Source organism: Cygnus atratus, chromosome 2, assembly GCF_013377495.2.
Source record: "Cygnus atratus isolate AKBS03 ecotype Queensland, Australia chromosome 2, CAtr_DNAZoo_HiC_assembly, whole genome shotgun sequence".
Lineage (NCBI taxonomy): Eukaryota > Metazoa > Chordata > Aves > Anseriformes > Anatidae > Cygnus > Cygnus atratus.
This window is the reverse complement of record NC_066363.1, coordinates 46305981-46322334: the sequence shown is the minus strand read 5'-3', so window position 1 is coordinate 46322334 and position 16354 is coordinate 46305981. Positions and strand designations below refer to the sequence as shown.

General features: G+C 41.1%; 1 protein-coding gene across 1 annotated transcript; it reads left to right on the top strand.

Annotated features, from left to right (window-relative positions):
* Positions 1–2038: 2038 nt before the first annotated feature.
* Positions 2039–3112, top strand: LOC118249566 (C-C chemokine receptor type 5-like). The gene has a single exon (XM_035549649.1). It carries the CDS (start codon positions 2042–2044, stop codon positions 3110–3112), a length of 1071 nt encoding a protein of 356 aa, XP_035405542.1. The 5' UTR covers positions 2039–2041.
* The last annotated feature ends 13242 nt before the right edge of the window (positions 3113–16354 follow it).

Below are 16354 nucleotides of genomic sequence, written 5' to 3'. Positions count from 1 at the left end.
AGGCTTGTTGCACATCAGTCTGTTTAGTGGGAGGTGGCAAATGCATCACCTCTTTTTACATTTTGTTTCCTTCACATATTAAACTGTCTTTATCTTGATTCACAAGTTTTTCTCACTTTTGGCCTTCTGATTCTCTCCCCTGTCCCACTGTGGGGTGTGTGAGTGAGTGACTGGATAGGGGGTTTAGCTGCATGTTGGCCAGGGTCAACCCATCAGAGAAGGTAAGACTTGGACAACAAAGAAGACAAATCACAAGAGAACCAGTTACCTTCAGTTCTATTACTCCCACAATTATATTCTGATGTTTTTACATCTCAAACTAAGTTCCAAACTAGATAACAAAAGCCCCAGCTCAAAATGGACGACTACAGTAATTAAACTGAGCTTCAACCAAAAAGCAGACCAGCAGCCTGCCTCAGTGTCACTCCAACCACGGGCTGAGCTCTTCAGCTACATTTAGTCTTGCAGAACTCGAGTGCAGAGAGACTGAAGTGATGGTTTTCACAATGTGGTCTCTGCAAAAGACATCTGCAGTCACACAGGCCTACCTCTCCGCTGGAAAAAAAGTGCACAGCGAGGCTGCAAACAGGAAAGGAGCAATCATTGCTGCCTTACGTGAGTGGTCAGAGATGACACAGCAAGTAGGGGCAGGCGCAGGACCTGAAGATTTCTGTTTCAGAAGCAGTCTGCTGCCTTGTCAAGAGAACAGGCATCGTTCTGCCATGAAAATGCAACGCCTGATGAAAGCAGTCATCGTGATACCCCCTCCCCACCCCCCCCATAAAAAGTGTAGCTATTTTCCCAAATGGCAAGTAACTCTAGTTGAGTGGCTACCAAATGTATCAATTTCCCCGCTTAGTGACTGGGAAGCACGTTACGTCCCTCTTACACCTGTCTTCACAAAATCCTATTCCCAGCTCCTCACAGGACATGCAGAAATTCTTTTGTTTTCTCCAGGAGCCTGTGAGAAGACATTTCTCCTCAGCTTTTCAGAGACCAAATTACACAAACCTATGCTTCAGCATCTGGCTCCCAGGCCTACCAGGGATTTGGGAAAAGGGGAAGGTGTGGTGGCAGGAAGGGAAGGGTTTGGTGGCATCCAAGTCTCACGCCTTTACCTGCTTGCACTGCAACAGAAGTGGCCAAGGACTTCCATAGCTCTGTTGTACCACTTACCTCCTAGACTGGGACTCCTCTGTCTCAGGGGAGCTCCCTCCCTCCCACAGCCCCACAGCCCAAATCAGAGGGACAGAGATTTTGGGCAGCCCTTGCACTTCCTCAATTACTGTGCTGCACCTGTTGTGAAGTTGCCACATCACATATTGATCGTCAGAACTGTGACTTCAATAAAATAAAGTACGGAATCAAGGAAATCATTTGACCAAGGGCATTATGTCAGTAAAAGCCTGAACAGAGGTTTAAATCAAATCCTGAGGCAATTAAAAATTCACAGCACTGTAATTTTTTACTTTCTTGTGGCAGTTGGCCTATATGCCACGCTGACAGTAACTGAAACCATTTATACCATTTGAGAAGGTGTTGCCTACCAGTTCTTTCTATTGTGATTTTCCCTGCAGGTCATCAGCTGAGCGTGCCCAGCATAGCCCACAGAAGACAGGACTCCACAACATTTTTATTCCAGAGATACCTAATACCAGGCCATTTTCATGACCCTGGCCTGATCAACACCCTGCAGACCAACACCACCGACTTGCTGATTCCCCAGCTGGGTACATTTAGCTCCCCTTGCCAAGGGGTGTTTCTACACCACCACTGACCCCACTCCCAGAGGCCTCAAGGCTTGAAGCCATGACTAACCGGAACAAGCAGTGGTCACTTAGGTTTTACCAGTGCCAGAGAGCCCTTGTGGGCCTACGCCTACATGTCCGTGCTGCCTCCTCTTCCTTGGGTGAGGCTGCAGAAGGGGCTGGCAAAATGAGGAGGTGACCAGGTCCTGTCACTGTGTTTCATTCCCCTGACTGCCAAGCTTGCAGTTTCCTGCAGTTAACCACCCTTCTCTTCCTTTCCAGACCAACACACCATGGAAAACGATACCATGGGCTTCCTTGACATGGCTACAACAACAGAATTTGACTACGGCGATTCAGCACCATGCACGGGGACTGAAGAAAAGCACTTTGCAGCCAATCTTCTGCCACCGCTTTATTCTTTAGTGGTAATATTTGGCCTCACAGGCAACATGCTCGTTGTCCTCATCCTGATAAAATACAAGAGATTGAAGAGTATGACTGACATCTACCTGCTCAATCTGGCAATTTCTGATTTGCTGTTTATATTTTCTCTTCCTTTTTGGGCCTATTATGCTGTTCATGACTGGATTTTTGGGGAAGCGTTGTGCAGAATTCTCTCAGGTGTCTACCTCCTTGGCTTCTACAGCGGCATCTTTTTCATAATCCTGTTGACCATAGACAGGTATCTGGCCATAGTGCACGCAGTGTTTGCTTTGAAAGCGAGGACAGTTACCTATGGCATCCTCACCAGCATTGTCACTTGGGCTGTTGCTATGTTTGCCTCTGTTCCTGGGATAGTATTTCACAAAACTCAGAAGGAAAATTCACGGTATACGTGCAGTGCTCATTATCCAAGTGATGGCTCAATTAATTGGAAGTACTCCTACATTTTAAAGATGAACATTCTGGGACTTATCATTCCAATGTTCATTATGATTTTCAGTTACTCTCAAATTCTAAAAACATTATTGGGATGTAGGAATGAGAAAAAACAGAAGGCTGTCAGACTTATTTTTGTGATCATGATTTTTTACTTCATCTTCTGGACACCATTCCATATTGCTTCTTTTCTGCATACATTTCAAACTTCATTTTTTGACACAGATTGTGAAATCCAAAGTAAACTGGAGAAAGCAATCCAAGTGACAGAAACAATTTCAATGATCCACTGCTGTATCAATCCTGTGATCTATGCATTTGTTGGAGAAAAATTTAGAAAATATCTTTATAACTTCTTCCGAAAGCATGTTGCAGCTCACCTCTGCAAAAAATGTCCATCTCTTTATCGTGAAAAATTAGAAAGAGTTAATTCCACATTCACACCATCCACTGCAGAACATGACATCTCTACTGGACTGTAAAAATACATCAAAAGACTAGCTAGTAAATATCTGCGTTAAGAACTGCATGACATTATTGAAGAACTTTATGTCAAGCACTACTAAAAACTGCATGAGCCTCAATTTTTGTGCTTAATCCCATGGATTACATTTTTTTTTTGTTCTTAAACTAACAGAATCTACCATTTTTCCAATAATTGTTAATACCATAGGTGGATCACATCAAGATTTGAATGGGGCCCAGAATAGTTTTATTCTGGTGGTTGAACCAAGTTCTGTCCAATGAACAAATGCTCATGAGGTTTACCGGGGGGAATATAATGTTGAAGAAACTAAGGAGTAATAAATCATCTTGCAAGAAGCATTTGCAGCTATGTGAACAATATAAGATCAGGAGGAAGCTTTGAGGATTGATGTGCCTGTTCAGTATATAGCATTAAGCAAACACCTAAAATCCTGATCGCTTTTGGAAGTGACAGTATTCTTTCTGCAACATAGCCGGCCATTTGGTAGTGGGAAGCTTTCAGTCTTCTTCGTTTTACTCCTCACTCCCTTATGTTCCCTACATGAATAAGAGATACTTCCACGAAAAGGATGAATATGAGATATAACAAGAAAACATCTCTCCTCTGATGGGAGTTGACTGACTTTTATCTTGCTGCAGCCATTTAACCCATGGATTTATCTGTTAGTTAATAGTGTAGTTGTTTTTAAACGTAATCCTTTTTACTGTAGGCTAAGGTTTAGTGTTTTTATTTTAGGTCTTTAATTTTATGCCAACCATATCAGTGTTCAGTTGAAAACATTTTCCAAAGTGAGTTTAATGGGTAACGTGATTTTTGTGGGTGCAGTTTTACAAGTGACTGCACACACCAATTTTACTGAGTGCAAAGAAGTCAGTGTTGCGCCCCACCCAAAAAACATGAATTTGTTTCTAACATATATTCCTCCGAGGAAATCAGCACTTATCCAATAAAGGTACATCAGCAAAGATCTGCAAGGACAGAATTAAAATCACCTTGGTATTTGCTGTGCAAGATTCTGTATGAAAATATCAGGACCCTCTGGAGGATTTTGGAGACAATGAACTCAGTACTGAGTGGAGGCCTCCCTAGTTCTGGACATATAAATCACATGTGTAGAGGCAGATTTTGTGTGACAGATGCAGAAAGCACGTCAGGATAGGCTCCTGCATGCTACAAACACATTCTGGACATACACAGTAAGTCTGCTATTTGGGAAACACTTCTAGGAAGACAGCAATCTTGGAACTACAAAAGCAACCAGCTGTAGAGGAGATACAACTCCTTGCCTTCCCAGGAGAATAGCATTCATTGCCTCTGGTGCTGCAGTCAGGACTGCACCCTTACTGAAGACTTGAGACCATTACTCACCGGTGTCCTATGGCCATACATTTATGCCATTATTGGGAATTTTCCTGTAAAAGAAAGTGGTATTCTAGGACATGATACTAACTTTAAGGTGTTGCTTTAAACTGTAAGGAAGTGCAGGTGAACACTCCTTATGCAAGTGAACAGTTCTGCTTTGTTCCCATTTGCTTCGAGGGACACTATTCATGCATGCAAGCAAGGCCTTGCTCACAGAAATCTGCAAGGACAGGTTCGACTAACCTCCAGGCAACACAAGGATGGAAGAAGGGACTCCACACCACTTAACATTAGGGATGTGACAGATGCCTACATTGACAGCAAATCTCTTCAAGATCCTTCAGTGGAGAGTAGGGAAAAAGAGATACTTGTGTCAGAAGCAGACATGATTTAAATGGCCTCTGGGGGAGACAACCTGTCTGACTGAAAAGGAACCTGAAAATACCAGCTTCTTAATTTAGAAATCAGATGGCTTAGCTGTGTGGTGTGAATACTCTTCCCTTTTTAGCCCTGTTACATCACGGTACTGCTTCTATTAGTTAGCTATGGTCCTACCAGCCATCACATTCTGACTGCTCCCCTGTGAGGTTAATAACCACAGATATACAAAGGAAAGACCAAAAACTATGCTCACAGTAAACTTTCTTAATTGGAAATATTATTTTTCCTTTCTTTTGTACATTTTACTGCACAAAAGTGAAAGCACCTTTTTAATGTTAAAGTATAAATTAGATCAGTGTGATACAAATCCTGCTGTAGCCATGGTATTTCTAATGCTGTGCTTTATTTTCATAGAATCATAGAACTTTAAATTCTTGTCTTGTTGGAATTATGTTCCTTCCTATTTTTGTGTTAATGAAGTGAAACTAATAAAATCTGTGTCTGAAAAGTGAGGTATACCTTGTAGCCCATGTTCTTCTTGTAGGCAAAAGGACATCATCTCTGCTCTCAGAATGGAGGTAGAAAAAAGATGCAATGATGGACTTTAACCCTCGCAATACTACACTTTGAAGTGAAGCAAACCGCACCAACCAAGCAGAGAATGGTCTGCACAGTCCAGAAGCTACTGTACTGGCATGGCTTTTATCCACCAGGAAGCTTGAGAAGAGCACATTACAATGGGCTTTGGGAAAAGTTTGGGGGCACATATTTTAGATGGGTGAGATCTGCCAGGTGGGAGAAACAGCGCTGTGTCAGTTATAAATAGGAAAAGGGGAGGAATAAAGGAGAGAACTAGAAGATGGCACTTTTTTCTTGATAGGAAAACAAACGAAACCCAACCCAACAGGATCAACTTATTGTTACGTTATGTGCCCTGGCAGGATGATTCTGGGTCAGTCAGAATAGGTCTTCATTGCAGCTTTGCAATGAGACAAGCAAGGCATTAATATGCTGTAGGTAGCTTTATTGCAGATTGTGCATCTTAACAAGTCAGATGGGGCTGCGGAATGGTGTAGCTGCAGCCCAGGTAGCTCCAACATGAGGTAGCAAGACTTCAAGCAGTCTGGCCACAGCAGGACGGAGCTACCCGTGGGGAAGTTTTAACGAGATCCCAGGCTCTGTGAAAGAGGGCAAATCACCTTGGCAGAGAGGTGGGGAGAATTTTTGTGTACAAAATACATAGACATTTTGACACAAATATTCCATAACTCAAGATCTGCAGGGAAAAGCATTGAGATGATGATGCAATATGTACGTAAGAGCTAGAGAAGCAGGCAGAGATTCAGGAACTGTGTGATGAACTAGAAGTAAGTTAAGAAAATGGCAGGGCACCCCAGGACTGTAATTACAGCAAAGAAACTAACTCAAGGAAAAACCACTGCAAGTGCTTGGGAGGCATCCGACCCTCTCTGGGGACATACTGAGGGGGAAAAAAGCAAGCATTTGAGAGAATGTGCAACTAGCACCAGAAAACGAAAGATTCAAGACCCTGTGAAGGCTACAAGTAAAATGTTTATTTAAAACAAATGTGGAACTGCTATATGGAAATTGTTAGAAGTTCAAAATATTTGGCACCGAACTTCTTACGAGATAGCATGTCGACTGGGTGTTATATTCCACATGGCATGCTTATGAAAGGAATCTCCATGTGTCTTTGACAAATATCTGTGCACAGCCCCCAACCCAATCAAACAGATTAGTTAGGTACGGGACAGGACAGATCCCAGCTTTTCTGCTGGGACATGCTGCTGCCACACATTCAGAAGCACGTGGGGAGGAATTCCCCACACAGCAAAAGGTAATTGTGCTGACTGTCAGGCCACTGGCAGACTTCCTAAAGGGCAAAAGGAAATGTAGAAAAAGTGCATATATGGTATCAGTGAGTGCTAAGCAGTACTCAGAACCAACCACCGGATTTATTACCACTGGCATTGGTCGGTCTGTGGCAAACAGAAGCAGTGAAACTTCTGGTAACCAGTGCATGGGGGTGTTCCTGTTTTATGACTTTCTTATTTGCTAACCCAACTGTGACCTTATGTGTACATATCTTACATAAAATAAAGGTAAATGGAGTGTAAAGGAAGAGAAGTAGATGAAAATGGACAAATATGGAAAAGTAGTGGCAAAAATTGTGAAGATGACTTTATTAGTCTTAACGGAGCCTAATAAAGTAATAGCCAGAGTAACAGGAAGATCAGAGTACAAATACTTCAACGTATTCAGAATGTTAAAAGATTTAGGCAAATAACAGGGACTTTCAGTTAAGAAGCTCCAAAATAAATATCACTTCTTCCAGTGAAAATTATAACAGGGCTAAATGCAAAGAACATAATGATAAATTCATACAGTATCTTGTTCAAGTTAACAAAAAACAAAGAAATGAAGTGACAGGTGAATGACATGATGCTGACCAGGTTAAACAGCACAGCAGACGGATGCTGCTGCATTTTGAAGTTTAGTTTTACAGCTGTTTTCAACTGCTGGTACCTACTGACCTTCCAGTGGCTACTGTGGTTACTGTGACCTGAGAAGGACAGCATCTTTGTACAGTATAGAAAAAAAATTAAGACAGCAGGGGAAATAAAAACAAACCAGTAAATTCTGGTGCATTTAGAATACAAACAGCAATTAGCTAGGCCAAAACAAGTAAGGATGTTTGTCTAGAAATAAGAGTCAAAGGCATTGGTTTGTACCCACATTCTGGTGACACTTGCCTATTAGGAGCTGTATATCATTCTGAAAATGGCATGGTTGGGAGAAGTTTGTATAATAGCTGAGCAGTTTTTTAATTACCATGACAGTGACAGTAATCTCAGTTTGAGTGTTTTAAGTCTGCAATGACTGATCCTGGAAGGTGGGGCCCACCACTGAACTGGAGGAGGGTGGCATTAGCAGATACACAGGCTGATATGCAAAACTGCACCAACTTTCAAGTGGCAGTCACCTTTGCAGAATTGTCTACGAGGTTGTGCCAGCAGGAAAATCAGCATACGACAATAGCAACACAACCCATCCCAATACCAGATTTTTTGAATGGAGTGGAAACCAAGTGGATGGGAGTGAAGAAGCCACCTGGACATTACTTCCTGGGACACTACCATGAGGTATGCATGATTATAGACTATATATAATTATATAATTATATGCTAATCTTTGGCATTCTGAAGTGTTTTCTGATTCCTGGTGTATACCTTGTAATTGTACCGATTCTCTCCATTCTTTCTGTGACCTGGTTTTCACTGAGAAGAAATTTGGTGTGTGATCTTCCCAGCCTGGCTGACCAAAGGTCCAGGACATACATGCGTACTGAGGAGTACTCCTGGCTCGCAGTTTAGCTAGCCATAAACAGCACCTCTAGACAGAGAATTTATGTACTGTAAATGCAACTGGAAGCAGCAAAATGTGAGAATTAAAAGGCTGTGTAAAAATGGGGTTCTCTGCTGAAAATTTTTGGGATGTATAGCTATGACCAAAAAGTAAAATCTACTGCACTACTTTTTAATTTAATTTAATTAATTAATTTATTTATTTTTAATGTAAACTAGGGTGGAACACATCAGAAATATGGATAAAAACAGTAGAAAGAAGCAATGTTCTCTTCCTCGCTATATCAGGAAGCATAGCTAGATCAGCAATAGCAACTCAGGGAAAGCCCAAACAAAAATAATACCATAGCAATGAAATTAGTATGTGCTGCAATTAATAATTTCAAGATTTATAATAGAGAAACAAACAGAAAACAGATTAGTATTAGGAAAAAAACAACAACAACAACAACAACAAAACCTACCTTGATTTCACTGCCAATAAACAACATTGTGAAGAAGCAGTAATCCAGATTAAAAATGCTTGTGTCTCCTAGAGGTTTTTTATTTTTATTTTATTTATTTATTTTTTTTTAATCCAGCTTCCTCTAATTTGTGAAATGGGTAAAATATTGTGGTTCTTCTGTTTACTAGTCTCCATAGCAGAAGTCCATGGCAGAGTTTGGTACATAATGTTTGTCCCCGTTTTCCTCAAAAGTTTACATCTAACAAGTGTAAGGGCCTTTTCTCTTAAGAATTTTGCCGACTTCCTTCTTCCTGCTTTTCAGTTTTACATTGTTAAGTTTTTATTTGGGGGATCCTCACTGATAATTTTGGGTAAGATTAGATATACTTTATCTCATTTCTTAGATGGTGTAATTGAACAGTGACCGCAAAATGAAAGTCAAAAGAACTTGTAAGCCTGAAAGAAAAAGCTGGTAAGAAAAAAAAACCAAACAAACAACCCAACAACTAAGTAGTTTCTGCTACTTGGATGTCTGTATTCAGCCTCTCCAAAAAAAAAAAAAAAAAAAAAAAGACATTTAATTTACTGATCTTTTACTGATTACTGGGCATATACGTTCATGCTACCCTAATTTAATTTGGAAGCAGATTTTATTGATACAAGAAACACAATGAGATGTGATGGGGGGAACATATGGAAAAGGAAATGCATCAGGTTTGTGTACACATCTTCATTAGACCTCTTCTCCAGATGGAAAGGATGATCTGCATTTGCTGGAGCTGTAGCCTTTGATAAGAGTGTTATGCACTATAGTATCATGTATCTCTAAGAAAGGTATCTGCCATTCTGCCGTCTTTTTTTTCTGCAATCTATTAGCTGCATTTTCAAATTTCTGTACCCATAATTCTGTCTGATGACATTCGTATGTCACACTGGTATGTGTGCATCTATTATGTGTCCTAGCAGACACAGGATAGTTGCAGGCTTCTCATAAATGGCAGCATCTCCTTGTGGAAATGCCATACTACTGAGTTACTGGATGTTACTAGTGTGATAGCCTGATGACCGTCAGGATGAATGATACAGTAAGTCACTGGACAGAAGAGACTGATGAATGCAATTTGAATTGACGGGGTACATGGCTGCACACCTGCAGAGTACATCAGCTTGAGCCCTGCAGGTGAGGAATGAAACCCACTACTATTCCAGGAATGTCTTTATGAAGTAAATGAGTGTCATGCCACTAAACATAACTCCTAGCTGTCTCTGCAAGTAAAACCATCATAGGTAACATCCCAAGCCATACCAAACCACTTACCATTCCTTTTATTTTTGAACAGTAGCTTCAATTTTGTGGTAAAACGCTGAGGTTCGATGAGGTTCACCTCATCGCCTGAGGTGAAGATTTTTAAAATCTGTAGCTCACGGCAATCTGCAGTGCACTTTTTCAAACAGTTGCTGGGCAAGGAATTGAGAATAAAACTGGAAAACTGAGAAAATCTGACTTGTAGCAATGGATGTGCTACTTGAATTGGCCATACCTCAGTGCTGATGCACACTAGCTGGAGGCAGTTTGAAGGCAGCAGGGAGGAGGAGGCCATGCAGCAGGAAGATGGCCGGTCCCAGGCTGGTGTGATGGAGCTTTGGACTGGATGGGAAGTCAGGTCCTGCAGGGGCACATTGACAGCCACTGAGGAAAGCAGGGCAGAGGAGAGGGAGACAAAAAAAGGTATTGTCCTAACAGCATCAAGGAACAGCACAACACCAAGATATGGCCCCAGAAGCAGGCGAACAGCACAAGGGGCCTGGACTCGCCTACAGCCACACGGAAGATCTGATCAAATCTGAGTTCCCAGAAGCCCTGCTTATCTGGAGTAGGTGTAGAGCTAACTGAACATCGCCTGTAGGCACTGATAATAAAGTCTCAGCCCAGGCACCCACTGCCAGGGTGTGTCTGTGGTTTTGGGCCGCCAAGTGTCATAGCTATTCAACCTCTCTGTGGAGGACCTCTTGTCCACCTTTAAGGCCCAGCTGGTGAGGGTTGTGAGGCATCGGAACAGGCTGCTCAGGGTAGTAATTGAGTCCTCAATCCCTGTGGGTATTTAAAAGATGTGCAGATGTGGTGCTGAGGGACATGGTTTAATGGTAGACTTGGCAGTGCTAGGCTAGCATTTGGACTTGATGATCCAAGAGATCTTTTCCAACCTAAGTGATTCTGTTTCTATGATCCTATGATTTTTGTGAGAGTGCATTTCAGAATCAAAAGTTTGATGAAAAACAGACAAGCCCAAGAACAGGTTTGAGACTGTTGCCCTTCTTCATATAGTGTGAGATCGTGAAAGGTTTTAATGCCTCTAGCAGGCTAAGTAACATGTAATAGACAGTGCTCAGTGGGGACAACAAAGCAGGGCAAACAACGAGTCAGACTTCAAAAATAAGTTCTAAAAATGACTGTTAATTTTAATAGGTAGACTGCTTACAAATTATGCATTGAAAACTTAATTTTTTACAATACCTTTTTTGAGAATTATAAGAAATCATGATTAAAGTGTCTGTTTTTCTCAAATTTCAATAAAGTACTAAAGATATGTTGGCAAAGATTATGTAGGGAGCAAAGCATAAACTAGTGCTAATATGTTGTGACAAAAATATAGTCAGTATAGCCAGAGCTTGTAAAAAAAAATAGTATCATTGGACAAGTGAGATTGTTTATATAATGAGAGACAACTCATTAGAAGATAAAGACTGTGAAGTGAAATTCCTTTCAGGGCATGGCCTTTCATGTTTTCTTCTAGGACTCTCATCATTCCATGCTCGCCACCTCACATGATCAAGTGCAGCAGCTGTGCAGGTACAGGTTCACTGGTGGAGAACTAAGGAGGCTTTGGTGCGGTCTTACCTTGTCCTCCTGGTGTGAGGTGATGCTGTGGCTGTAAATCTGTGCCACAGTCTGGTGGTGAGCATGCACTCACGCTATATAGGTGGCTGCTGTCTGCTCATACAATTTTGATCTGAGATCTCCCTTGAGCTGTAAAGTGACACCATATTTAGGACATGTAAATCATGCCCCCATCTGGTTATGACAAAACACTGAACTGACCACTTCCCCATTCCATTACTACTACTTTTAATTAGACAGTAAGAAATCAAACAGAAAAGGATTGGAATGAACAGATGTTCAAGCTAAGAAATATAAATCCACCTCTAGTGACTGAGGCTTGGATGAAATTTTGCATGTGGTTAAGATATTTCTTTGCTGCCTCAGGCAGTGTTTCCTGCATCTTTTTGTCACCACTGTCAGGGACAGGATTATGGACTACAGTCTGAAAGTTGAGCTCGGTCTGACGCGCTCTCATATTTCAGTAAGGGAACTGATATATTTTCTTCCATTTTCCCTCTTTTTCATCGGTGAAGAGATGTAGGAATCTTCAAGCATGATTTGAGTCAGCCAAGTCTGACAGCAATTTAGGACCGTGATATAGGTGTAGTGGAAAAATTTTAAAGAGCAGCTCCTTGCACTGACTGTATAGGGGGGTCTAATATCAAGTAAGGTACTGCGAATATAATCTTAGAATATACTGCAGCAGCCATTCATTTTGATGCTAAGATACCAGCCCTTCAAGAGCTCATTGGAAAAGTGATGAAGGAAGAGAAAAAAATATTAATTTTATGGAATAAAGACCTCGATCAGTCCTTCAAGCAAAGAAGGGTTGAAAAGGAACACATGTTGAGCTCTTCTCTTTTTACTCTCCCCCCCCAGTCTGAGATGTAACTCAGAAGTTGTGATTCCCTTGACTTCCATGAAGGAAAGGCAGCACCCTGCCCTGTGATTTCAGCTGGGATAGACTTAATTGTCTTCCCAGTAGCTGGTATGGAGCTGGGTTCTGGATTTCGGATGACGGTGATGCCGATAACACACCGATCTTTCCGTTGTTGCAGAGCACTGCTTACACAGAGTCAAGGACGTTCCAGCTGCCCATACCGCCCTGCCAGCCAGGAGGCTGCGGGTGCACCAGGAGCTGGGAGGGGACGCAGCCAGGACAGCTGGCCCAAACTGGCCAGAGCCATGTCCCATACCGTATGGGGTCGTGCTCAGCAATAACAGCTTGGGGGGAGTTGTCTGGGGGCTGACACTGCTCTGTGTCTGGCTGGGCATTGGTCAGTGGGTAGTGAGCAATGGCATTGTGCATCACTTGCTCTGTGTATTTTTATCTTTATTATTATTTTCTTCCCTTCATTTTCTATCCTATTCATTTTTTTTTATCTCAACCCATGAGTTTTTCACTCTTTTTTTTTTCAATTCTCCCCCACCGTGGGAGGCAGGGGAGTAAGTGAATGTTTGTGTGGTGCTTAGCTGTCTGGGTTGAACCACAACACATCCAAAGCAAGATATTTCCATTTAGCATTTTAAAATCTTTTGAGGATACTGTGGACTGAGTGTGGGAAAGAGATCTGTTTAGGGTCTTCATGAGGTTGATTGGATAAGATACTCCAGAAACCTTAAAAGAAAGGGTTAAGGATGTCAAGGGGAGGCAGGGGTTTGTACTTTATTAGGTATTTACTCAGGTCTTCTCTCTCGGGGGTTCTCAGACATCTGATAAGGCACCATCTCTCACTTGCTTTCTCTGTCCTGTTCCTCCCTCCTGTGTGGTTTCTTTGATGTCTAAGAAGGATCTAAAAAGCTACCCAGCTACTCACAGTGCAGACTTAGTTTAACTCTGTCTAAAAGTCACAGGAATCAACCACATTGACATACGTGGACAAGGACAAAGAAATCACATTTTATCAGGCTTTTATGAAGCTTAATTCTATTGAGTAATAGTGCTGTTTTAATAGGTCAGACACACTATACAGACTAAGTCAAAGTTCAAAAGACTAGTTTTGAGAAAAACTGAATATATCAAATCTGCTAAAATATAAGAACTGCAGCTCAGAGCAAACCAACACAAAGCACAGGGAACTCTGTGGATATAAATGAATAAAGGTGTATTCTAATTTCTCCACTTTTGTTAAGGGACAAATGCCATAAAAGAAATAAATGATCGAGAAATGTAAAGGGATGAATCTCATGTAAACTGTTTTTGACTCAGAGGTCAGTTAAATGAGAAAGAAAACAATATAAAAACCTTTTTCTACAACTACAGCTGTAGATTGTGAAACCTTGAGTTCAGCTCCTAAGAGGATCCTCCACAAATTTCAACATCTCTTTGTACATCTCACAGAGTTAGAAAAGTAACATCTGATGACCCATTTTTAGAAAAAAGAGAACTGCTCCTTGATTTTTTTTTTAAATGAAAACAGATTTGCTTGCTAGAAGTTTTCAATCTGATACATCCTTCTTCATGCAGGAAGAGGTGTTTTCAACCTTCTTCTAGTGGGTAGTAAATCGGATAAGCGTTACTCTCGATGTACTGATCCAAGCCATCACTTGCACGATGAGATATATGGTAAGTCATCTTTCCTTTTTTTTTTTTCCTCCCACCGCTGCATTTAGTAGTTGTTTAGGTACTTTAATGACTGAGGTGAAAAAAAAAAAACTTTTTGAATCTTGATAGTGTACTCAACATTAAAAAATGCCCTGGGGAAACTAATAGGATATGTTAAATGGAATACCCTATTTTTAAAGGACAGAACTGCTAGAAGAAACAAATCTCTACAGGTTGATTGGGGTATGAAATGTAATGGAATATGGCTCTTTGATAAACAGCTTACACATGAACATTTCTTTTATTTTGAAGATGATATATCATGATGGAAATTTGGATTTTAAAACTGTGAATGCAAAGATAAAACATCTTATCTGAGTGAAGAGTACTTATTTCCCTTACAGGATGTGCAGGAGTACTTATTTCCCTTACAGAAAATCTGATATATTTTAAATGCTCTGCCTCATGGAACCTGTTTACGTGCAGCATAGCTTAGCATTTTACCTCCATTCACTGCACCTTTTCCACTGTTATCATTTTAAAGCACGGTGCAAATGAACTGAAACTAGTTTTAATAAAATTTTTGTCTCTTTAAAAACAGAGAGCTCTGACCTGAAACTCAGTATGAAACAGTGACATACAGTTTTGCTCAGCTTGCCTATGGAGAGCATTTATCTTGAAAACTGCATGACTAGTAGTTTTAACCAAAACAACAGAATTTTTACAGGAGACTGCAATTTCTAGAAGTATTGCATGTATCTAAGCTCTATTCAAAATAATACAGACCTTTTTTTGAAATATTCTTTCTTCAGAGATCTTCCAGGATGATCTTTGTTTTTCTCCCACTGTTAGGAAACACAGGCCCGGTCAGATATTTCTAATTAGGTAAGCAAGCCCGGTCAATTAATGCAGTGAAGCATTCCGACAGCAGCCAACACCATTACCTAAAACAATGAGACTATAGGATTAAGCACAAAACCACTTGGCAGTTCCTTTTTCCATTTTCCATATTAGCATCTGTAGCTTCCATTGTCAGCATAAACTGAATACTACACACAATTCAGCATAATAAATACTTTTGCAGAGAGAGGCTTCTTAAGCAAAGGCTAGGCTCAGTTAGCGGAAAGAACCACTCAGACAGGAGACCACAATTTAAGCATGCAAAAGGGGTTGAAAGGAAGAAGATATAAGAAACAGGAAAGATATGGTTCTCATTCCAAGATGGCAGAAGAATGAAAGAGGAGGGAATGCACTGAGAAGGCAGTTAGCAGGAAGAAGGGCCTGCCATGAAAGGAACTGCTGCAGTAATATAGAGATAGCATTTTGCAATAATATTTGCATGAGCCCTACCAATCAATCACATACTTATAAAATCCCACTCTGGGTTTATGACTCAGTTGCTTTTCATAGCCACGTTTATGTATGAGCATCATGCAGGTGTAAAAATGATCAAGATCCAGAGTTAACAGGCTGAGAAATAACCCCCCCTAAGCGCTGCTGAATGCAGAACATGCTCCCAGCCCCCTGATGCGGTTAGCAGCCTCCTGCCTGCTTTGTGGTTGCAACTGTTCTTCTGGGCTGTGGTTTCAAACCCTTCCACCATGGGAGAGGAGAACACACACTTGTACAACGCTTGGCTTCTGCCCAGCAGGACAATCTCCTCATTTTCAGCAACTGCTGATGCTCTTACCAGTTGCTAGCCAGACTGGCAAGGAGGGTCAGACTGGCCTTGGTCCCAGGATGTGCTGGGGATGGCACTGTTGTGCAGCCAGTCCCTCATCCCACAGTCCCTGTGCACAGTGGAAGGACAAACTGGAAATGGGGATACTTAGCTATAAGCAGTACCAGGGACTTATATAGTTAGGGCATGCAACACAGATCAAGATGAAAGGAGTCTTAAGTATTTGTGCAGTGCTCAAGTCTTGGCATGTTTTCGAAATAAAGAAGGTAATATTTTGGACCAAGAATTCCTTTATGAAGGTGCTTTTTTTTTCTTTTTAAAAAAAGAAAAGTTTCTGAAAGTACTTAAAAAATTTAAACCCTTAGAGACTTTCAAATCTACTTATTTACTGTCAATACACCTGAGCCACAGCCACTTCCTTTACCAACAAAACCATGATCTCAGTATCGTAATGAAAATGTAGTTAGTATGGCTGTGGAAAAAACCTGTTTCACAGAGGTCATCACAACTGCCTGAAAAACAGTTTATGAGGATTTTGACAACACTTATTGTCTCC